General features: G+C 39.6%; 1 protein-coding gene across 1 annotated transcript in view; it reads left to right on the top strand.

Annotated features, from left to right (window-relative positions):
• Window positions 1-24428, top strand: part of LOC127431936 (sodium channel protein type 4 subunit alpha-like) — a 218370-nt gene that overhangs the window by 94044 nt on the left and 99898 nt on the right. Inside the window, exons 9-13 of the mRNA XM_051682599.1 lie at window positions 1216-1357; window positions 1889-2086; window positions 2381-2557; window positions 4871-5224; window positions 17533-17641. Of these exons, the coding sequence (XP_051538559.1) occupies window positions 1216-1357; window positions 1889-2086; window positions 2381-2557; window positions 4871-5224; window positions 17533-17641 (980 nt within the window). The remainder of the gene's footprint in view (window positions 1-1215; window positions 1358-1888; window positions 2087-2380; window positions 2558-4870; window positions 5225-17532; window positions 17642-24428) is intronic.

Raw genomic sequence — 24428 nt, 5'->3', positions numbered from 1 at the left:
CAGATGATATCAGTGTGTTGGGGGTCCAAGGCCCAATGTCCCAATCGAATTGAAGTGGGGTCCTTCCATTAGCACGTCCTTCAGGGACACGGCGAGGTGTGTGAGAACGATAGTGCCCATCACACACACCCTCGCACTTTCAACATGCCAGTCTGCTGAGAGGCCACTGCCGCCTGTTCGAAGTGAAAGTGACTGGTAGGAGATGACGGGCAGGGGCCGGAGAAATGGGTACATTCCCGAATCGCTGGCGCCACTAGCCTCTCAGTACGATCACACTGCCAGTCACACAACATGTCATGTGACTCAGTGTCTGTTAGTCATGGTGATGTGTTCAAAGTTCATTCACCTTGGGCATTATGTCAGGGGTCCTTGAGGGCATCAAATGGGCATCATGGGGCCCCATTTACCTCTGGCTTGAACTGATAAAGTATGATAAAATAATTGTATTCTGTACACTTCACTATCTGCAATCATTAACTATTAATAGACTGTATGAAAGGCTGTTGTTGACAAATAAGGTTGTCCGTGGAAATAAAAAGATAAAAAATCTAGAATAAATGTAGATAGAAATGTAATATTTGTGTCCATGTTGGTTTCATACATACATATATATATATATATAAAATTTATTTTTTTTTTTTTTAATTTCACCTACAGTCATAAAGATTTAAAGGGGGTTTTCTCCGTTTTATTTATTTATTTATTTATTTATTTATTTATTTTTACTTTGATTTGTGGACAAAAGCTTTTCAAATAATTATCATTAACAATTTACAAACAAATTTCAATGCTTATTTTTTTTAAGAAATAATAATAAAAGATTATTACTACTATATTACTTACGCCAACATTTCTTTGTTCAAGAATTTCAGCTTTTATTTATTTATTTGTTTTAAAGTCTCCGAACTGTTACACTACAGATATGTATAATATCAAAATGACTTTGAACTCATAAATTGAAATAATAAAGCATGTTAATCATAGTAAAGATCTATTCAAGTAATTGCTTTCTTTTTATTGCATTTTGAATAAGCGTCACGTCATTAATCCGTATTTATTTGAAAATAATGATAAAATAATGCTAAATGCAGGGGTCCCTCGGTCATGGAAAACCTGGAAATAACATGTTTGTTTGTTTTTCAGGCCTGAAAAATGTCATGAAAATTAATAAAATCTCAAAAGATGTTAAAAATGGATTATTCTACTTTTCTGCAGCAAATGTCCTGATGGATTTGACTGTATGAAGACCGGACGGAACCCAAACTATGGCTACACGAGCTTCGACACCTTTGGATGGGCTTTTCTCTCGCTTTTCCGACTCATGACGCAAGATTACTGGGAAAACCTTTATCACCACGTCAGTACTCTGACATTATCTGACATTCATCAAAATGCTTAGCAGCAGTATTTTCCTTTGTGCTTCTGAGAAGCATTATAAGTAGTTATGCATGTAAATATGGACCAATATGGACTTTTCAATGGCTAATGCCAATACCGATATCAAGAGAGAGAGAGAGAGAGAGAGAGAGAGAGGTGGCCAAAGGCCAATATAAAGCCAATGCATATGTGAAATAGGTTTACAGAATTTAATTAACACCTTTTAATTGAGATAATGCAGATTTTCTGAAATAAATCAAACATTTTTACTCAATGTTTACTCAAATTTCACCAAAAACATTTGGAAACAGATATTGTACATTATGATGAGAGTTAACTCTTCTGTTAATCACGGGCACTGATTGGAGTCATGGGCGTCCAAATATTTGCCAATATATTTGTCTATCACTAATTATAGCCTTTTAAAACGATAATGGATGGTAAAAATAACACAAACAAATGGTTGGATCTATTGTGATATCACGCTATGTCTTTGATGATCTATCAACAGACTCTACGGTCCGCGGGAAAGGCATACATGGTGTTTTTTGTGGTGGTGATCTTTCTGGGCTCCTTCTACCTGGTGAATCTGATTCTGGCTGTGGTGGCCATGGCGTATGAGGAGCAGAACCAGGCCACCATCGCTGAAGCGCTTCAGAAAGAGCAAGAGTTTCAGCTCGCCATGGAACAGCTGAAGAAAGAGCAACAGGTATGTCAGATCTCAGATCAGACAGTCAGGAAATGTTTAGCGTTTCAGTGGGAAATCTTTCCCCATGTTTCAAGTCATAGCTGTTACTATATTGTATATTGTAGCGTGACTGGAATACTGTATTGACCAATCAGCATCTAGGACCGCATTTAGTCAATCACATGTCAACACACCATGTCACTGAGCTTCATCTATTTCCATGCACTACATGGCAATCAAAAAGGATTATATAATGCAGAATGAACTGAATAAGTCTTGTCACACTGATGTAAATGTTTGTCTGGTGTCTTTCAGATTGTTCAGAAAGTGCAGGAAACCGAGTCCATCCTAACCGCGGACATGTCGCCTTTTAACTCACAAGACAACAGAGGGATTCTGGACCGGAGGAAAAGCTCGAGGCCACTGTCAGAAGGGATGGAGGATGGCAGCAATGACAAAACAGCAAAGCTAGACACTATAGAGGGCATGAAGGTAGATTTACTTCATCCATTTATAATAATCATCAGATTTAAGAAAAAGAGATGGAATACAACTAAGCCATTTTATTACAGTTAAAGGAATTTTTGGCCCAAAAATAAAAATTACAGCACAGCAGGTTTGACGTCAAAATGGTATTTTTATTGCTAAATAGCCAAAAGAAGCTTGAAAAAATGTATGTGTGAATTAAATGTAAGAGTTGCTGCAGAGGAAACATTACATTTGGATCAGTTTCTCAAACAAAGCGCATGACTTCATAAGACTTGTCAGGAATAAGAGGCTCAGGACCCAAGCGCAGAGATTCAAAAGCAAGGAATTTATTTAAATACAATTATGAATCAAAAACAAACCAAAACTCCCACAAGGGGGAAAACAAACATAAACTACCCCGTAGGGGAAAAAGGTGTCCAGGCTGGGGCAGAGGGTAACGGAAATGGGCTGGACTGGAAAACGGGGTAAACACACAGGACTGACTGGACGGGGAACAGGACCGACTGGGATACACACAAGGAACACAAGTTGAACTGGCACTGGACAGCACACATGAGGAGACTAAAATAGGGAGAGATATCAACAGGTTAACAAGACAGGGCAGGTGTGACTAATAAACTAATAATGGGCAAACAAGGGGGCGGGGTATGACGTAAGACAGAGAGACACGTGGCGATACAGAAACAAAACAAAGCCACGTGCTCTCACAAGACAAAAAAACACCCGAATGGCATGAGTGTACACTGCCAAGACAATAAGGTGGTATACAGCCATGCCAACCGACAAACAAGATGAGAGAATGCATAGCAACGCCAAACAAAGCGATGCCACGCATTCTCACACTAAACAATACCTGAACGTCCATTGCGAGGCAAACACCACACGATGCACGCAACCGGCGACAAAAACAAGACAGGACACCTGTGCGAGAGTTCGGCCACACACAAACCTGAAACCTCAGACCGAAGTGAACAAACCTCAGCACAATGTGAAGACAGCTCGCGACCTGGGCGCAAAGCGAGCGCAACGCGCGTCTGCGGTCGCGAGAGACAGACATAGATTACTGACGCGAGTGCATGCCACCAAGATGACAAGTGCAATGCACTCACGGCAGTACAGGACAAGACATGGTACTAATAATGGGCAAACAAGGGGGCGGGGTATGACGTAAGACAGAGAGACACGTGGTGATACAGAAACAAAACAAAGCCACATGCTCTCACAAGACAACTGCACACCGCCAAGACAATAAGGCAATATATGTCATGCCAAATGACAAACAAGACGAGAGAATGCGTAGCAACGCCAAACAAAACAAAATGATGCCACACAATCTCACACTAAACGAAACCTGAGTGTACATCGCGAGGCAAACGCCACACGATGCACGCAACCGGCGACAAAGACAGGACACCTGTGCGTGAGTTCAGCACAAACCCTGAAACCTCAGACCGAAGTGACCGAACCTCAGCACAACGTGAAGATAGCTTGCAACCCGGGCGTTCAGCGCAAAGCGAGCGCAACGCTCATCTGCGTTCGTGAGAGACAGATATAGATTACTGACATGAGTGCATGCTGCCAAGATGACAAGCACTCACGCCAGTACAGGACAAGACATGGAACATGAGTGTCCGGATCCCAAAATAAAAAACCGAAACCAAACCAGGCAAAAGGGTCAGGATCCAGACATCATGCTCCAGACATGAAACAAGACCGACCGAAAACACAAGACAGACATGGGACGATAATGCCACGGTCCGTCAGACAAAAACCCAGACTGACAGAGTGACAGGACCGTGACAAGACTTCACTGCAAAAATAGTTTTCTTACTGAGTATTTTTGTCTGGTTTTCCAGTAAAAATAGCGGTAACGCTAAAGCTGTATTTGTTGACATTAGTTAACTACAGTAGTTAACATAAACGAACAATGAACAACATTTTTCAGCACTTATTAATCTTGGTTAATGTTTATGCTTATAACAACTGGAGTAAGTAAATAAAATAAAAAATGTAACATCTTATGCCATTCTGCTTCTAAATGGATTTTTTCTTGTTTTAAGGATTTTTTTATATTTTTTACAAGAAAACGAGTCAAAAATACTTTTATATGTATGATTATATGAACTATTTTTATGATGCCTCTGGTCATAGAACGCAGGAAAACGGCAGTGTCAAAATTTATATTTTTATGTTGCATGGAAGAAAGAAAGTCATACAGGTTTGGAATGAAATGAGGGTAATTAAATGATGACAGAATTTTCCTGTGTGGCTGAACTATTCCTTTAAATAAAGAAAATTTCACTCTTTTTTTTCCAGAAAACACATTCTTTGCTCGTTCGGACTCTCTCATTGCGGGCCAGACGGGAAAGTCAGGTGAGCATCTTCAACTTCAGACCGCCAAACAAAGACTCGGAGGTGGATTTCGCGGACGATGAGTTCAGCATTCATGGAGATTCGGACAGTCGTGGCGGCTCGCTGGCGTTGCCCTGGAGCAGACGACGCACCAGCGCACAGAGCACGTGCAGTCACACCTCGCAGTTTTTCTTCCCGAGTCTCAACATCAACGGCAAACTCTTCGTAGCCATGGACCAGAACGGCATCTCAGGCCCGGGGCCGCTGTCTCCTCTGCCGCTGCCCGCCTGCATGATGGAGAAGGTCAAAGAGGAAAGTGTGAGTGTCTTTACGCTTTTAATCAAACGAGGTGTGGGATTATTCACGGATGAATTGGCTAAATTGGAAACAGCATGATACATTTATGTCAGAACATTTTTGCATCACAACTGAGTCACTCTGGGTGTGTAGATATAATTATACTATATAAATCATATAAAAACTTCACTGGGCAGATGTTGAAATATTTTTTTGTAGGGCACAGGATTATAACTCCATCAGGAAATGTTCAGACCACTTATTGATATTCACACTTTTCTACTTAATTGGTTATTGGTTCAGATAAAGAGTTAATTCATATTAACACTTTGTCATACTTAGATTGTAAATAATAATAATAATAATAATAATATACCTTACTTTTTTAAAATGACACACGCCACCTTTAAACCATGGTTGAAAAGGACATACGGTAAAGTTTAGTTTGAAATGTCCTAATGTTTCTGAATCCTGCTGGCCCTGAATTTACTGACTAGCAGAAACTGTCTCGCCTCTTTCAGTGAATGGAATATGATCAGTAGGACTAACAGAAGTGTTTATGTGTCAGAACACACTGTCAGACTACTGTGTACTTATTATACTCATATAGTCAGTGCTTTCTAGAGCTTTCACTTACACGGGAATATGTTTTATACATATCAGATTAAAACATGCAATAATTAATATTATGTAACTGAGAACCCTTCACCCCTTCTGTACTTTATTACACTGGTAAATTATCATTTGTCCACTTGTCAAATGTAGTCAAATTCTAATATGAAGTCTGGTGGTTATTTTAATGTATTAAACCAACATATACCAACAGATTTTTTACATTTGGGAAAAATACCAATTTGGAATGCCCAATTCCTTGTACGCTTTTTTTTTAAGTCCTCGTGGTCGCGTAGTGATTCGCCTCAATCCGGGTGGCGGAGGATGAATCCCAGTTGCCTCCACGTCTGAGACCATCAACCCGCGCATCTTATCACGTGGCTTGTTGAGCGTGTTGCCACAGAGACATAGCGCGTGTGGAGGCTTCACACCATCCACCGCGGCATCCACGCTCAACTCACCACGCGCCCCACCAAGAACGAACCCCATTATAGTGACCACGAGGAGGTTACCCCATGTGACTCTACCCTCCCTAGCAACCGGGCCAATTTGGTTGCTTAGGAGACCTGGCTGGAGTCACTCAGCACGCCCTGGGATTCGAACTAGCAAACTAGCGAACTCCAGGGGTGGAAGCCAGCGTCTTTACCACTGAGCTAAATTATTATTATTATTATTAAATTTATATTTTAATAATAAAATTTTAATTAAATATTATAATCAAATAATACATTATTTTTAACATATATTATAATTACATTAATATTATAATTAATACCATTTTAATTAAATATTATAATCAAATAATTAATTGTTTTTAATAATAATAATAATAATAATACAATATTAATAATGCGTGTCGTTATTATTGGGGTTTCCACGGTAATAGAAAACCTGGAAATATCGGAGAATTTTTTTTGTTTTGTTTTCCAAGCCTGGAAAAGACCTTCCGTGCTTTATTACATTTGTAGATTATCCTTTTGTTCACATGTCAGTTGTAATAATTCTAATATGAAGTCTGGAGTTGTTTTAAAATAATGATGCAACAGATTTGATACATTTTAGAAACATTACTGTGGTGGTACAATAGCACACATCATACAAATGTACAGAATGATTGCCCTAGTCAGGTACCATAATACATTATTTAAACTTGAAGAATTTAGTTGGTACTACCTTGGAATGTGTCCACAAAAATGTGGAAAGAATAGCATAAAAGTTTAAGGATTTATTGAGATATTTGATTGAGATATCTTCTGAATATCTATAGTGAGATAACTGTGGTTGTTTTCTCAGGTCATTAAATCTCAGTCTAATAGAAATAATAGATATATTTACGAGATCTCATTCGTGATTTTTATCTCTCATGGAGATACATATACGCTTTTGCTTGGTGAAGTTGCCAGATATATCAGAAATACTCACAGGTGTCTGATAGCTGTGTGGACTGTCTGATAAAGGCATGGAAACCCTGTTGTCTTGGCGATGCAGTCATGGTAACGTAGCAACAGATGCTGAGTAAGAGTTGTGCTGGTGATTCCTCGTGTGCACGCACACACACACACATGCGGCCGCAGGAAGTTGCAGCGGTGTTTTCTTGCTTGTGCGAACAGCGGTGTGGGCGTTATAGTGAGCTTCTGCGACATACCTTTGATTACCTGCCATCAAGAACACATTATATAATCAGACGGCAATTGTTACAGATGACAATCATATAGTTGAGTCAAACACCCTAATATTAAAACAACACCATCAGACTCTTTCAGCAAATAGATAAAAGCGTTTGACAGAAATTAACACAGTTCCAACACATTCCCCATAATTCCTATCATTACAAATGCATATTTTTTGGATGAAGGTTAATTTCTGTATTTATTAGTGTTTTGTAATTGCACTAAACAGAATTGACCTTTAAAATGCCATTTTGAGGGTTGTTGATTGTGTTTGTGTGCAATTTTTTGTGGTGTTTGCTAAGTCAAGCATCACTATTACATTGAAGGAGGGACTCCAGGCATATCTAAAGATCAGAACAGGGTGCAACAGTCTGGTTCCGGAAGTAAAAATCTCATTTATTTTCTCCATAGGCCAAGTGACAATATTTTAACGATAACTTATAAACCTACCGTGAGCTCTGAGGTTGTTAATCGATGGTATACTATATGCTTCTGTTTCAAATGTATTTAATAACAATCCTGTTTAATAGCAATTTTCAATAGAGTTCCTGGTGAAGAACTACACTACCCATGATCCTAAAAAGAAAGATCCACCAATCAGAGAATCGTGTCAAACAAAGCACGCCAAAAGAGCTCTGCATTTTCAAATACTGTATGCTTTTGCTTCAAATCAAAGTTTGTAATGTTGTGATTCACCTCAAAGCTGGTTGCTTTGGTTCATGGTTTACTTAACTCTTTTATAAAGGATTTTATGAAATCCCTATGGAAATAAATTAATGGGAAAAATACTTCCGGAATCAAAAAGTGGGTGGATATGTTGTGCTCTATATCATAAGCAACCACCATAAACACCCTAGCAAACATACACTGAATTATTTAAAATTAAATTAATTAGTAACACTACAATAAGGTTCTATTTGTTAACGTTTGTTAATGCATTAAGTACCATGAGCAAACAATGTTTACATAACTGCATTACTTATGGAGAGTGTTCATTATATATACTATATTAGGCTGTCAATGGATTAAAATTTTTAATCGAATTAATTACATGGTTTGCCGGTTAATTAATCGCAATTAATCGCTTACCTAAATAACTGCTGAGAAAGCCCCTCAAATATCAATAATTAAATGTATAATGATTAAATAATTATAAATATCCATCCATCCATCTTCGACCGCTTATCTGGGACCGAGTAGCTGTGGCAGCAGACTAAGCAAAGCAGCCCATAAGTTATTTTCCCCAGCCACATCCTCCAGCTCATCCTTGGGTATCCCGAGGCATTCCCAGGCCAGCCGAGAGATATAATCCCTCCAGCCTGTTCTGGGTCTTCCCCTGGGCCTCCTCCCTGTTGGACATGTCTGAAACACCTCTGCAGGAAGGCGTCCAAGAGGCATCATAATCAGATGCCTGAACCACCTCAATTGGCTCCTTTCAATGTGGAGGAGCAGCAGTTCTACTCCGAGCCCCTCTCAGATGTCAGAGCTTCGCACCCTATCCCTTAGGGTGGGCCCTGACACCCTTCGAAGAAAGCTAATTTCGGCCACTTGCATTTGTGATCATATTCTTTTGGTCACTACCCAAAGCTCATGAGCTTAGGTGACGGTTGGCACGTACACTGACTGGTAAAATGAGAGCTTTGCCTTCAGGCTCAGCTCCTTCTTCACCACCACGGTCCATTACAGTGACCAAATTACTGCAGACACTGCACCAATCTGCCTGTCGATCTCACACTCCAACTTTCCCTCACTTGTGAACAAGATCCTTGAACTCCTCCACTTGGGGGCGGCTGCTCTCTCCCTATATGAAGAGAGCAATCCACCCTTTTCCAGAAGAGAACCATGGCCTCAGACTTGGAGGTGCTGACCCCCATTCCAACTGCTTTACACTCGGCCGCAAACCTCCCAAGTGCGTGCTGGAGGTCACAGCATGATGATGCCAACAGGACCACATCATCTGCAAATAGCAGGGATGCAATCATGAGGCCCCCAAACTGGACACACTCCACAACTTGGCTGTGCCTTGAGATCCTATGCATGAATATCACAAACGGGATTGGTGACAAGGGACAGCCCTGTTGGAGTCCAGCGGCCACTGTGAACAAGCTTGATTTAATGCCGAGGATGCAGACACAACTCTCGCAATGGTTATACAGGGACCAAATGGCATGCACTAGCAGCCACGGTACCCCATACTCCCGCAGCATCCCCCACAGGACATCCCGGGGGACATATGCCTTCTCCAAGTCCACAAAACACATGTAAACTGGATGAGCAAACTCCCACGCTCCCTCTAGGACCTGCTCTGAGGTAAAGAGCTGATCCACTGTTCCACGACCAGAATCCGCATTGTTCCTCCTCAATCTGAGGTTTGACTATCAGCCGGAGTCTCCTACTTAAGCTTTCCAAGGTTGAGAAGTGTGATCCCTTGATAATTGGAACACACCCTCCGGTCCCCCTTTTTTAAAATGGGAACCACTACACCTGTCTGACAATCCCTAGATACCACCCCAGATGTCCACGGAATGCTGAAAAGACGTGTCAGCCGTGAAAGCCCAACAATATCCAGGGCCTTCAGAATCTCAGGGCAAATCTCAACCACCCCTGGTGCCTTGCCACTTCAGAGCTCTTTGTCTACCTCAGTGACATCTGCCAGGGAAATGGGTGTCAACCCCCCCCCAAGTCCTCCATCCCTGCCTCCTTCACAGAGTGCTTGTTGGTCGGGTTTAGGAGTTCCTTAAAGTGTTCCTTCCACTGCTTGACTATATCGGCAGATGAGGTCAACAGTTCCCCGCCCCAGCCAACAACAGCCTGGACAAATCCCTGCTTTCCATGCCTGAGTCGTCTTACGGTTTGCTAGAACCTCTTTGAGGCCAACAAAAAGTCCTTCTCCATGGCCTCCCCAAACTCCTCCCACACCCGGGTTTTTGCTTCCACAACTGCTGCCCCTGTAGTCCTTCTGGCCTGCTGGTACCTGTCAGCTAAGTCTGGAGTTCCATGGGCTAAACAGTCCCGAAAAGCCTCCTTCTTCAGCATGATGGCTTCCTTCTCCGCAGGTGTCCACCAGCAGGTTCTAGGATTGCCAACCCGACAAGCACCAACAACATTCCAGCCTTAGCTCACAGTGGCCGCCTCTGCGATGGAGGCCTTAAACAGGGTCCACTTGGACTTCATGTCTCTAGCCTCCTCGAGGATGCGGGAGAAGCTCCTCTGGAGGTGGTGATTAAAATTCTTCTGGACAGGGGTCTCCACCAAATATTCCCAGTTCACCCTCACAATCCATTTGGGTTTGCCAGGTCTATCTGGCAGTTTCCCCCGCCATCTGATCCAACTCACCACCAGGTGGTGATTGATTGACAGCTGAGCTCCTCTCTTCATCTGACTGTTCAAAACATATGGCCACAGGTCTGATGATACAACAATAAAGTCGATCATTGACCTTTGGCCTAAGTACACTTATGAACAACCTTATGTTCAAACATGGTGTTTGTTATGGCCAATCTATGACTAGCACAGAAGTCCAGTAACAGAACGGCACTCGGGTTCAGATCAGGCATGCCGTTCCTTCTAATCACTCCCCTCCAGGTATCTCCATTGTTGCCATCATGGGCATTGAAGTCGCCCAGCATAACTATGGAGTCGCCAGCTGGTATCCCCTTTAGGGCCCCTATTAGGGTCTCCAAGAAGGCAGAATACTCAGGACTGTGGTTTGGTGCATAAGCACAGATCACAGTCAGAGCTTTTCCCCCTGCAACATGAAGTCCTAGATCGTAGCATCAAGCCGGGGGCTTGTGAGTATACCCACACCTGCTCGACGCCTTTCACCCTGATCAACTCTGGAGAAGGAGAGAGTCCAGCCCCTGTCCAGGAGTTTGGTTCCAGAGCCAGAACAGTGTGTAGAGGTGAGTCCAACTATATCTAGCTGGTATCTCTCAACCTCACACACTAATTCTGGCTCCTTCCCCACCAGTGAGGTCACATTCCATGTTCCAAAAGCCAGTTTCTGTAACCAAAGTCCAGTCTGCACAGGCTCCGCCTTCCTTGGCCTGCTACCCATTGGGCACCAGTCCCCTATTTCTCTCCTTGCAGATGGTGGGCCCACAAGGAGGCAGCCCTACATTGTTTTTTCGGGCTAAGCCCGGCTGGGCCCCATGGGTCAAAGCCCAGCCACCAGGCGCTCGCCTGCAAGCTCCTCTCCTGGGCCTGGCTCCAGGAGTGGGACCCGGTTTCCCTGTTCTGGACGAGGTCACTTTACTTCCTGCTGGCCACATAATAGGGGAGTTTTGGATTCATCTGGCCTCTCGCCTGGGACAAATTTGCCAAGTGAGACCCTACCAGGCGCCAATGCTCTAGGCAACACAGCTTCCAGGGTCATTAGGGCACTCACATCCCTCCCCCACGATGAGGTGGTGATCCATGGAGGGGTCATTATAAATAGTTATATTTGAATAATTATAATATACACTACCAGTCAAAAGTTTTGAAACACTTGACTGAAATGTTTCTCATGATCTTAAAAATCTTTTGATCTGAAGGCGGATGCTTAAATGTTTGAAATTAGTTTTGTAGACAAAAATATAATTGTGCCACCATATTAATTTATTTCATTATAAAACTAAAATTTAATAAAAAAAAAAAGAAATTTTTGAAATTGATGACTTGGACCAAATAATAAAGAAAAGCAGCCAATAAGTGCCCAACATAGATGGGAACTCCTTCAATACTGTTTAAAAATCATCCCAGGGTGATACCTCAAGAAGTTGGTTGAGAAAATGTCAAGAGTACATGTCTGCAAATTCTAAAATATAACACAGTTTTGATTTATTTTGGATTTTGTTTAGTCACAACATAATTCCCATAGTTCCATTTATGTTATTCCAAAGTTTTGATGACTTTACTATTATTCTAAAATGTGAAAAAAAATTATAATAAAGAATAAGTGTTTCAAAACTTTTGACCGGTGTATGTGTGTGTGTGTGTGTGTTTGTGTGTATATATATATATATATATATATATATATATATATATATATATATATATATATATATAAATCAAATCAAAATCAAATCACTTTTATTGTCACACAACCATATGCACAAGTGCAACAGTGGGTGAAAGTCTTTGGTGCAGTTCTGAGCAACATAGCAGTCATGACAGTGATGAGACATATACCAATTTACAATAAACATCAGATTTACACAACACAATTTACATATCTAATATACACATAATTACACAACACAATAATAATGTAGAGTATACAATACACACAATATAGAATACACATACAATAAAAATAGTATATAAAGTATATATAAAATATACAGTTATGTATATACAGTATATATATATAATAAAAAATAATAATACAGATAAGTAAAATGCATTACATTATTTTGCCACACAAGTGAAGCATTGAAAAAGTCCAAACAAAAAGTGGCTTTAGAATGCAATATATTGTTTATTTCCATATGATTGAAAATAAGCCAATCATTGGCCTAGAGTTCACAGCAATCCATTTTGAAATTGAATTTGTCAGTCAGTCCGAGATTTATTATAAGGGCTTGTCTAAGGACGCATCAATGTACACCTGTGTCAAGTTTGAAACTTAGAAAAACCCATCTTAAGATCCCTGCATTCGAATTTGTGCTTCATCAAGCTGTGTTTGTACACTAGAACGTGTTCTCGTCTTGTTTTATCTGCTTTTGGTAAGTGTGGTTTGTTCTCTGTATAAGCTGCGCATTGCTTATACAGCGGGTTTCGCTTACTGCCCCCCGGAGAAAACAGGTGGTACTTCAAGCTTGAATTGCTTATATGGAAGGAATATTCCTTATTATGGTCCTGGCCTGGGGACATGATTAATTGCGCTAGTTTTTAATGCGTTATTTTTTATATAATTAATCGCACTGAATTAATGTGTTAAATTGACAGCCATCATCTGGTCCTTAGAAGGTCTTAAAATTAGGTAAATACAACCTCAGATGAACAACAACACATGCCATATTACACCGTGTAATGATTGAACAAAAATAAAGCCAAAATGGAGAAGCCATGTGTGAAAAACTAAGTACACCCTTAATGCTTCCATAGGAATTAAGAGGCTAAGTAGTAGCCAGGTGCTGCTAATCAAATGCCCTTTATTAATTGATCATCAGCAAGTGTGACCACCTCTATAAAAGCTGAAGTTTTAGCAGTTTGATGGTCTGGAGCATTCAGTTGTGTGTTAACACAATGCCAAGGAGGAAAGACATCAGCAATGATCTTAGAGAAGCAATTGTTGCTGCCCATCAATCTGGGAAGGGTTATAAGGCCATTTCCAAACAATTTCTCATCATTCTACAGAGAGAATGATTATTCACAAGTGGAAAACATTCAAGACAGTTGCCAATCTTCCCAGGAGTGGATGTCCCAGCAAATTCACCCAAAGGTCAGACCGTGCAATGCTCAGAGAAATTGCAAAACACCCAAGAGTTACATCTCAGACTCTACAGGCCTCAGTTAGCATGTTAAATGTTAAAATTCATGACAGTACAATTAGAAAAAGACTGAACAAGTATGGTTTGTTTGGAAGGTTTGCCAGAAGAAAGCCTCTTCTCTCTAAAAAGAACAGGGCAGCACGGCTTAGGTTTGCAAAGTTGCATCTGAACAAACCACAAGACTTCTGGAACAATGTCCTTTGGACAGATGAGACCATAGTGGAGATGTTTGGCCATAATGCACAGTGCCACGTTTGGCAAAAAACCAAACGCAGCATATCAGCAAAAACACCTCATACCAACTGTCAAGCACGGTGGTGGAGGGGTGATGATGTGGGCTTGTTTTGCAGCCACTGGACCTGGGCACCTTGCAGTCATTGAGTCGACCATGAACTCCTCTGTATACCAAAGTATTCTAGAGTCAAATGTGAGGCCATCTGTCCAACAGCTAAAGCTTGGCCGAAATTGGGTCATGCAACAGGACAATGATCCCAAGCACACCAGCAAATCTACAACAGAATGGCTGAAAAAGACAAGAATCAAGGTGTTGCAATGGCCCAGGCAAAGTCCAGACCTCAACCCGATTGAAATGCTGTGGCGGGACCTTAAGAGAGCTGTGCATAAACAAATGCCCACAAACCTCAATGAACTGAAGCAACGTTGTAAAGAAGAGTGGGCCAAAATTCCTCCACAATGATGTGAGAGAGTGATAAAGTCATACAGAAAACAATTACTTGAATTATTGGTGCTAAAGGTCGTTCTACAAGCTATTTAATCATAAGGTGTACTTAGTTTTTCACACATGGCTTCTCCATTTTAGCTTTATTTTAATTAAATAAATCATAGCATAGTGTAATATGTCATGTGTTATTGTTCATCTGAGGTTGTAGTTACCTAATTTTAAGACCTGCTAAGGACCAGATGATTTGTATTATGTCCTGATACATAAAACCGTAGAATTCAAGGAGTGTGTACTTTATTTTTCCCATGACTGTGTGTGTGTATATATATATATATATATATATATATATATATATATATATATATATATATATATATATATATATATATATACAGCTCTGGGAAAAAAAATGATCAGTTTCTCTGGATTTACTATTTATAGGTATGTGTTTGAGTAAAATGAACATTTTAGTTTTATTCTATAAAGTACTGACAACATTTCTCCCAAATTCCAAATAAAAATATTGTCATTTAGTGCATTTATTTGCAGAAAATTATGCCGTGTTTTCATATTTATGTAAGTTCATATTTATTTTTAAACAACACAATACTAATGTTTTTAACTTAGGAAGAGTTCAGAAATCAATATTTGGTGGAATAACCCTTGGCATGCTCTCTACCAGTCTTTCACATTGCTGTTGGGTGACTTTATGCCACTCCTGGCGCAAAAACTCAAGCAGCTCGGCTTTGTTTGATGGCTTGTGGCCATCCATCTTCCTCTTGATCACATTCCAGAGGTTTTCAATGGGATTCAGGTCTGATTGGGCTGACCATGACAGGGTCTTGATCCAGTGCTCCTCCATCCACACCTTGATTGACCTGGCTGTGTGGCATGGAGCATTGTCCTGCTGGAAACACCAATCCTCAGAGTTGGGGAACATTGTCAGAGCAGAAGGAAGCAAGTTTTCTTCCAGTATAACCTTGTACGTGTCTTGATTCATGCGTCCTTCACAAAGATGAATCTGCCCGATTCCAGCCTTGCTGAAGCACCCCCAGATCATCACCGATTCTCCACCAAATTTCACAGTGGCTGCGAGACACAGTGGCTTGAATGGTTAGACGGAGATCTGGAGAGGCATTCAAGCCACTGTGTCTCGCAGCCACTGTGAAATTTGGTGGAGGATCGGTGATGATCTGGGGGTGCTTCAACAAGGCTGGAATTGGGCAGATTTTTCATTTTCTGCAAATAAATGCTCTAAATGACAATATTTTTAATTGGAATTTGGGAGAAATGTTGTCAGTAGTTTATAGAATAATTTTTTTTTTTTTTTTTTTTTTTTTTACTCAAACACATACTGTACCTATAAATAGTAAATCCAGAAAATTTTTTAATTTTGCAGTGGTCTCTTAATTTTTTCCAGATCTGTGTGTGTGTATATATATATATATATATATATATATATATATATATATATATATATATATACAGTACTGTGCAAACGTTTTAGGCACTTGTGAAAAATGTTGCATAGTGAGGATATCTTCAAAACTAAGTCATGAATAGTTTTCATTTATCACTTAATGTCATACAAAGTCCAGTAAACATAAAATATCTAGGTACACCTGGACACAGTTTTTCTTGGTTGTTGGCAGATAGGATGTTTCAAACTTCTTAGAGAATTCACCACAGTTCTTCTATCTATTTAGTCTGTCTCAATTGCTTCTGTCTCTTTATGTAATCTCAGACTGACACGATGTTCAGTGGGGGGCTCTGTGGGGGACATGACATCTGTTGCAGGGCTCCCTGTTCTTCTATTCTATTCTTTTCTATTTGCAAAAGTAATGTTTGTGAGTCTAACATTTATATTTCTTATTGACACACTAAAGCTGAAGATATAAATAACCATCTTAAGACAAATGCTTTTGTGAAACACCTTATGTGCCTAAGACTTTTGCACAGTACTGTATATATATATATATATTATTTTATTATTATTATTTTTTTAATGCTGTGAATCTATAATTTTTTTTTTTTTACAAATGAATCACATTTGTCTACATGGTACATTAAAACAAACATTAAAATATATTCATAAAAATATTTACTTTATACTTTGTCTCAAAGAACTTTGTCATTTACATTAATTTTGTTATTACATTATAATGTACATGCAAAATGTTTTTTTTTTTAATGTATTTATTTTTGGCAGATATAGTTAATTAGACACATTTTACAGGTATGTATAAGTAAAATCAGTGGACATGCTATAATTAAAAGTTGGGCAAAATCTTCTGCTGTTTTCCAGTTGACTTTTTTTAATAATAGTATCAAATGGGCAGATTCAATTCATATCAAGCTTTATTGGTAAGAGAAACGTAAGTGTACATACATTGCCAATGCATTATTAGACACTATACATACAAATATAAAACACATTTTTGACAATTCTTTTGAGCATTTTTGGGCGATGCAAAGAGGTACAGCTGCTTTCCCGTATCTCTCCCACGCCTGGCTCACCACTTGCGGGTAAAGTCTCTATCCTTAGTAAATCTGCTTTCATGTTTGTTATGGCACATAATGAATGAGCGTGCACTGCTCCACACAATCAGTTTCTGTGCTAGGATGTGCTTAGTTGAGTTGAGTATTGTTCTCAATTGTTTGTATTGTTCTCAATCATGTCAACTGTATCTGAGAAAAATGTTGTGTCGATACGACAAAGCAATTAAAAGTTACAACATTACAAATATAATTAATCATAGTGCTGAGTTTAAAGGGTTAAGTAATGTTAACATAAGCAACTTGAAATTGAAAACACCCAATTCTATCAATCTGATCCTGTTTATTTCATTATCAAGTCATTATATTGACTGCATCTTTTGCATCTTACAGGGGCACAACACCACCAGTGAGCTGAGCAGTATGCTTCTACCTCAACAGCCCCTGGAGGGACGTGACCGGGCTCTGAGCGCCACCAGCCACATCACTGACGCCATGGAAGGTAACATACAACACCACAGCAAACAAACAACAACATAAACGAGACAATGATCAAACTACAATGAGATATTAGGCTTGAAACAACTCCATATGTGCATAAAACACATTGAATAATTGTTTTGTGAGGTGCGTGCAAGGACAGTAGCATCGTCTCCATCCGCTCGCAGTTAATATCGTCCTCTGAGACATCACTCGCTGTTGTTTTCTGAGGAGAGGTGTAACCCACCCCACTGCCTCTTCATTATGACACAGTCAGACTGTGACATCACCTGGGTGGCATGAGAAACTAGACGCATCCCTGAGCACTTTTAGCAAATAAATAATTTCGTAACAATGTCCTTGCAATTTTTCAAACCTGTTATGCCCAATGGGAAACTGAAGAATAGATCATCTGTGGAAGTTTACTTTGCTTTGTATGTGATAATACTTTAAATTCGATTTCATTGTTTGTGATGCTCCCACTGGAAAACAATTGTGTGTAAAAAAGGGTTTAAAACAGTGCAGTGGTTTTATTGTACACTCATACCTCAAAGAAAACGAACATCGATTTCAACCAGCTTGATTTGACATAAAATTGAAAGTAAGTAATAGAATAATGATGTTGTTGAGTTTATTCATTTTAACTTGTCTTTCATTGGTTAGTGTGTCTTTCAACGTTTTACATAATACAAATAAATATAGACACAAATTAGTTATTTTTTGCATTAAAGGAATATTCCAGGTTCAATACAAGTTAAGCTCAATCAACAGCATTTGTGGCATAATGTTGATTGTCACAAAAAATAATCGACTTGTCCCTTGTTTATTGAAAAAAAGCACTTACAGTGGAAGTTAATGGGGCCACTCAGGGGGGCCTGGGTAGCTCAGTGGTAAAAGACACTGGCTTCACCCCTTGAGTTCGCTAGTTTGCTAGTTTGAATCCCAGAGCGTGCTAAGTGACTCCAGCCAAGTCTCCAAAGCAACCAAATTGGCCTGGTTGCTAGGGAGGGTAGAGTCACATGGGGTAACCTCCTCGTGGTCGCTATAATGTGGTTCACTCTTGGTGGGGTGCGTGGTGAGTTGAGCGTGGATGCCGCAGTGGATGGCGTGAAGCCTCCACATGCGCTATGTCTCCGTGGCAACACGCTCAACAAGCTACATGATAAGATGTGTGGGTTGGCAGTCTCAGATGCAGAGACAGCTGGGATTTGTCCTCTGCCACCCAGATTGAGGCAAATCACTACGCAACCACTAGGACTTAAAAGCACATTGGCAAATTGGGCGAAAAAACTGTTCACTGTTCTTATATTTTTGGATTTTTCCCCTTTTTCTCCCAATTTGGAATGCCCAATTCATAATTCCCAATGTGCTTTTAAGTCCTTGTGGTTGCATAGTGATTTGCCTCAGTCCGGGTGGAGGACGAATCCCAGCTGCCTCCGCGTCTGAGACTGTCAACCCACACTTATCACGTGGCTTGTTGAGCGCGTTGCCACAGAGACATAGCGCATGTGGAGGCTTCACGTCATCCACCACGGCAGCCACGCTCAACTCACCAGGCGCCCCACTGAGAACAAACCACATTATTGCGATCATGAGGAGGTTACCCCAAGTGACTCTACCCTCCCTAGCAACCAGGCCAATCTGGTTGCTTAGGAAACCTGGCTGGAGTCAGAGTAAAATCATATTAACACACATATTGTTTATGTCTTGTGTCTATACTTTTAAAACGGTGAGTATTTTAATGTTTACGAATTGTCCCCATTGACTTCCATTGTAAGTTAATTTGCATAAACGAGCACAAAATTACTTTAGTGGTAATCAACATTATGACACAAATGCTGTTGATTGAGCTAAACTTGTATTGAATCCAGAATATTCCTTTAAGACACTATCAGTAATAGTATAGAGCTATAAAATGAATGTGGACCGCTTTGATCTTAGCAGTTAAGAACGTTTTCTTCAAGCATTTTTACGACCGTTCATTATTCTTTACACACGTTTCCCAAAGCCACACTTAACATGAACGCACGAGAACACGCTTTAAGTGCTACTTAAAAGAGTCGCTGTCCGTATGTGTGTTGAAATGTGACGTCATTAGCTGGGTTTCCATCGAGATGTTTCACATTTTTTAAGCACATTTCTAAAAATGTGACTAAAGAAAATACAAATCATTGTAAGTTTCCATCCACTAAGTCATGTGCATTATCTTAACGTAGCCACCTTGTCTTGATGGAGCAGCTAAATGACCTCCTTGCTTCGGAGAGAGTTTAATTTGCAGTATTGGAGCAATTATACCTTGTTTTATTAAAGGTGCTGTAAGCGATTTCAGCCATTCTATTTCCATGAGACTGAGCCGTTGGATTAGCCACGCCCCCTATTTCCAAAACCCCGCCCTCCAACGATACCAGATGAGATTTATTGAGTGCAGAAACGGTTTTTAAAAACAACAGCTGCAAAATAGCGCCCTCAACTGACAACTATTATGAACAACATGGCATAAAAATGCATTATGACTCAATAATTCGCTGCAACTACAATACTATGAATATGCGCAAAATGATTGACAGGGAGAAAGCGTTATTGTCTGTGGTCCACGGACACATTTTTGTTTGCTGTATACAAAGTCTAGAACTGTTGCAGAGACTGGTGAGATATGTTACGACACTTATTTAATTCATATCTTTCAGGGAGAGGGACAATTCTTTGCATAACTTTCCATGAAAAAATCACTTACAGCACCTTTAAATGCTGCCAGGAGACACTGCAGAAAAGTGTAATACAGTATGTGACATAATGAGGGCTGAAATGCCTTCGCAAACCTGGGAGCGCCTGCGTTCACTTAAACGACCAGCTGTGGGTTAAACCGACCTGGTCTCATAGTGAAAAGGTAATTGTGCAAAACTTGTTATACGTGTCTCCAGATACAATTCTCTGCAGTTTCCAGATGAAATGAACACTAGAGGCGCTTCAACAACTGTGTGTTTTATTCACTTTAACTCATCATGACTTTAATGGCTGATAATGACTTTATAAACACTTATTTTTCTCTCTATTACTCTGATTTGCTATAATATCAACACTCGTTTACTCTAATGCATCTTTTGAAAAATTATACATTTCAACACTTGTATTACAGACTCACCTACATATATACACTTATTCCAACAAGATTAGCTTGTGCGGTAGCACACCTCATATAGCGATGGACTTTGGACTCGGAGGGCTGTGGTTCAAAACTAGACAAGAACTCAAGCTGACATGTGACATGACAGAGACATAGAAACAACATGTAATGATGTGGTTGCTTCAGAAAATGTGCTTTTCATTTTGCTTCTGCATTTTAAAACACTCGGTTAAGGGTAAGGATGTCTGTTTTGTTCTCTTTTCGGACACTACTGGTTAAGTTTAGGGTATAGTTTTAAGTTAGGGAGGTATATTTATTAAAACCTCCATCTAAAATTTACCTTAAAAACCTTATCTGATTACAACCTCATTTTGCTCAGTTTTGGCACCCCCTGCTGGACATTTCACTTGAAATGTGCAGCCAAACATGTTATGAAGCACGTCATTTCAGTTTTACAAAAACATTGCAATGCTCACGTAAGTTTTATGAGACCAGGCTGGGTTAAACACTTCTGAATGTCAAGGGCTATGTTCATAGGACTGTCCTTTCGTTAAACCAGTTGCATCAAGCAATCACACACTCATAACACATGCACGTACGGTCAAAACATGTCATCGTTTTGCAAATAAACTGTTTCCATCACCTAAACTCTAGAAAATCTAGAAAATCCACCTCCCCCTAGCGCACTAAATTTTAAGCGAATTTTGCGAGTTTATTTCAGGATTTTTTATGCACAATTTCAAAATTTGCATAAAAATTGTTGGATGGAAACCTAGCTATTGTAACTTCATTACATTTGAGCATAAGTTTAGAAATACTTATTATTTACCTCGCTGCAAAATGTTTACATTTATTTTCTCGTATACTCGACCTAAATAACTACAAAATCAAATGTAGTTTTGTGATCATTTTATTACCTTTAGCCGATCACTGCTTTGTTCATTAGATGTGCATTTGAAGTGATTTGTTTTCACAAGTTCTGTGAGGGGCAATTACTTTCAGTTACCCTATGACTCTTTTATTAAAGACCTAATCTAACCCTAACCCTAAAGACAAACTGTATGTTAGCCACTGAGGTTATGAGCCAAGACATGTGCAACATAGCCTATGGCTGGTTTGTTGTGGCCGTCCACACAATTCAGTGTAATTTATTTACTAGTTCACTTATCTGTTCATTAATTTATCTATTTTATGCATTTCTTAGAGCTGCTTATAGGCTTACGATGCTTTTGGGAAACAAGGCCAGATCATTTGGTCTCGGAAGAGTTTGATGACAAATGTTCATATTGAGATATCTGACTTTTGATGGCATACTTTGGTATCTACTGAAACTCTAGAGGAGACATAAGTGAGATTACTGGAGTCTTTTTTATCAGGAGAAACAATGACACGATCTCATCTGTGATTTGTCTTTCCTAAGGTTAGAGTTCTCTCCTGATAACAGAGAACTGCACTGCTCATGAAATGCCACCTGTGAACAAAAAACGACACATATGTTTTTTTAAGTCTTTTCTGGCCTCTTGATTGGTCAGCACAAAACTTGCTAACAGAAGAAACGCACTGCGTTCTGAGTTTAGATATGCTAGCTTGAGAAAATGCCAATCCTCATTATCACGCATGTGAAAGCTGACACGGCAAGACAGCATGAGGACACATTTACACTAATGAGCCCGTTATGTCAGAGGATGCGCACAAACGTGATAGATCGTAAGATACCAATAAGTGATTTATTTGTATATTGAAATGCTCTATCAAACATTTCCTTGACAATATTCATAGTACTCTCCAAAGTACATAGCCTATTCAGTTTGGAACAGGCTAATACATTGATTAATACATTAGGCTGATAAATTAATATGGGATGTCCTTCAAACAGTATAAGAAGCTTTTATTTTACAGACAATAACTGTTTATTTTGGCTATATAATAAAAGACACTGATGTTCAATAAATAGCGACGTTTATTAGTATTAAGAGCGCATGAGTGCCCGCCCACTTTTTCAGCGTCTTTGTTCCGGAAGTATTTTTCATAAAATTTTTCATAAGAGTTGTGTGCCATGAACCAAATTTACCAGCTCCGACGTGAAGCACATCGCAAACTTTGATTTGAAGCAAAAACGTATTTGAAAATCAGACAAAAATACAAAGGTATAAGACTGTGTACTTAACATCTTTAATGAGGGAACGAAATACAGTCCCATGAAGCATTGCGAATAACGTAATCTAGTTAAAACTATGGACAAATTTAAACCTAATGATTTGAAGTTGTTGATTATATGTATAGAAACAATATATCTTGATTTCATTACAAAATATAAAAAGTAGTTTGAGAGTGTAGGGCGAGCAAATTCATTGCGTCGTTCGCTGCAGAGCTCTTTTGGTGCACTTTTTGTGCCGTGGTTCTCTAACTGGTGGATCTTTCCCCTGAGGATCATGGGTAGTGTAGTTCTTCACCAGACATTCTGCTATTAAACATGATTTTTCAATTCGCCTATTGAGAGATTTTACTTCCAGACCCAGACTGTTGCTCTTTGTAATAGCGATAAACAATTCTTTCGCCAAGTAATATAGTTCATTAATGTAACCATAGGCTGTTTACGATTGCACGCAAAATGGCACAATGCCGTATTAATATAGAATGTGTGGCTGTTTTACTACTGCTTTGAACTTGGCCAATCCAGTCAGAATTTAGAGTCGGAACTACTACGTTTATAAATTGTTATTAATTTGTGCTATAATTCAACATGTTATAAGCACTAAATAAAGAAGGAGTTAAATGTTAAAGGTGTTTGTCTTATGCTGGTTTAAGCTGAACAAAAGCTGTTTAAGCTGTTCACTGAAGGTCTGTGTGTTGGTCAGTTTCTTTTCTGAAAGATTAAATAAACAGTGACAGGTCGACTGAACCCGCTGCGGATCACATCACCAGCGCAGTGACTCGTCGCAGCAGTTTGTAGCACATTAGTGCTGCAGACCTGAATCTAGATTCAGCAAACCTCTGTGTTTATCTCATTTCTCTTAAGAACAGTTACAACATCCCTCTGAACACACATCAGTATTTGTCTGAGTTTGATCCGACCTCAGTGGGGTAGAAAAACAAAATGCTTTCCGTCATAGTGACCTATTTAATGTGGAGTATGCTACAAACCACAAGAATGTCACTGCAAATCCATAAAGTTCATTGTTGAGTAATTTAGTTCCAGAGGTTTTTAAATGTTAACAGTTGTTTAGCATTTCCAAGGCACTTTTTGAACTTCCAGATTGAAATTATGAATGGATGAGCCATGTTCGAAGCCAGTCTAAAGCTACATCCACACTAGTCCGACTTTCGAAAACACTCTCCATGTGGCCCCTAAAGGTTGCCTTACAACACAGTAAAGTTACACTTTGACAAACATGTCTTCTTTAACTATTGATCTCAGTTGTTTAAAGGTGCTGTTTGAATAATAGCACACATAACATGTAACAAGTACCTGACAAATATCACTGAAATAGTTGTCCTGACTCTGTGACAGCAAACAAAAATCTGACTACGTTAGTCTATTGTTTAGCCGATTAGAAATGCTCTCTGCCTGTCAATCGTTTTGAGCATTCAGGTTTGGTGACATCGGGTTGGCTGACATGTCTTTGGAGGGCGGAGTTTAGGAGAGAGGGTGTGTGGTTAAAGTTAGCAAAATCGTTAAAGGCAT

The sequence above is a fragment of the Myxocyprinus asiaticus genome, chromosome 41, assembly GCF_019703515.2.
Source record: "Myxocyprinus asiaticus isolate MX2 ecotype Aquarium Trade chromosome 41, UBuf_Myxa_2, whole genome shotgun sequence".
NCBI classification, from domain to species: domain Eukaryota; kingdom Metazoa; phylum Chordata; class Actinopteri; order Cypriniformes; family Catostomidae; genus Myxocyprinus; species Myxocyprinus asiaticus.
This window is presented reverse-complemented; position numbering and strand designations above follow the sequence as displayed.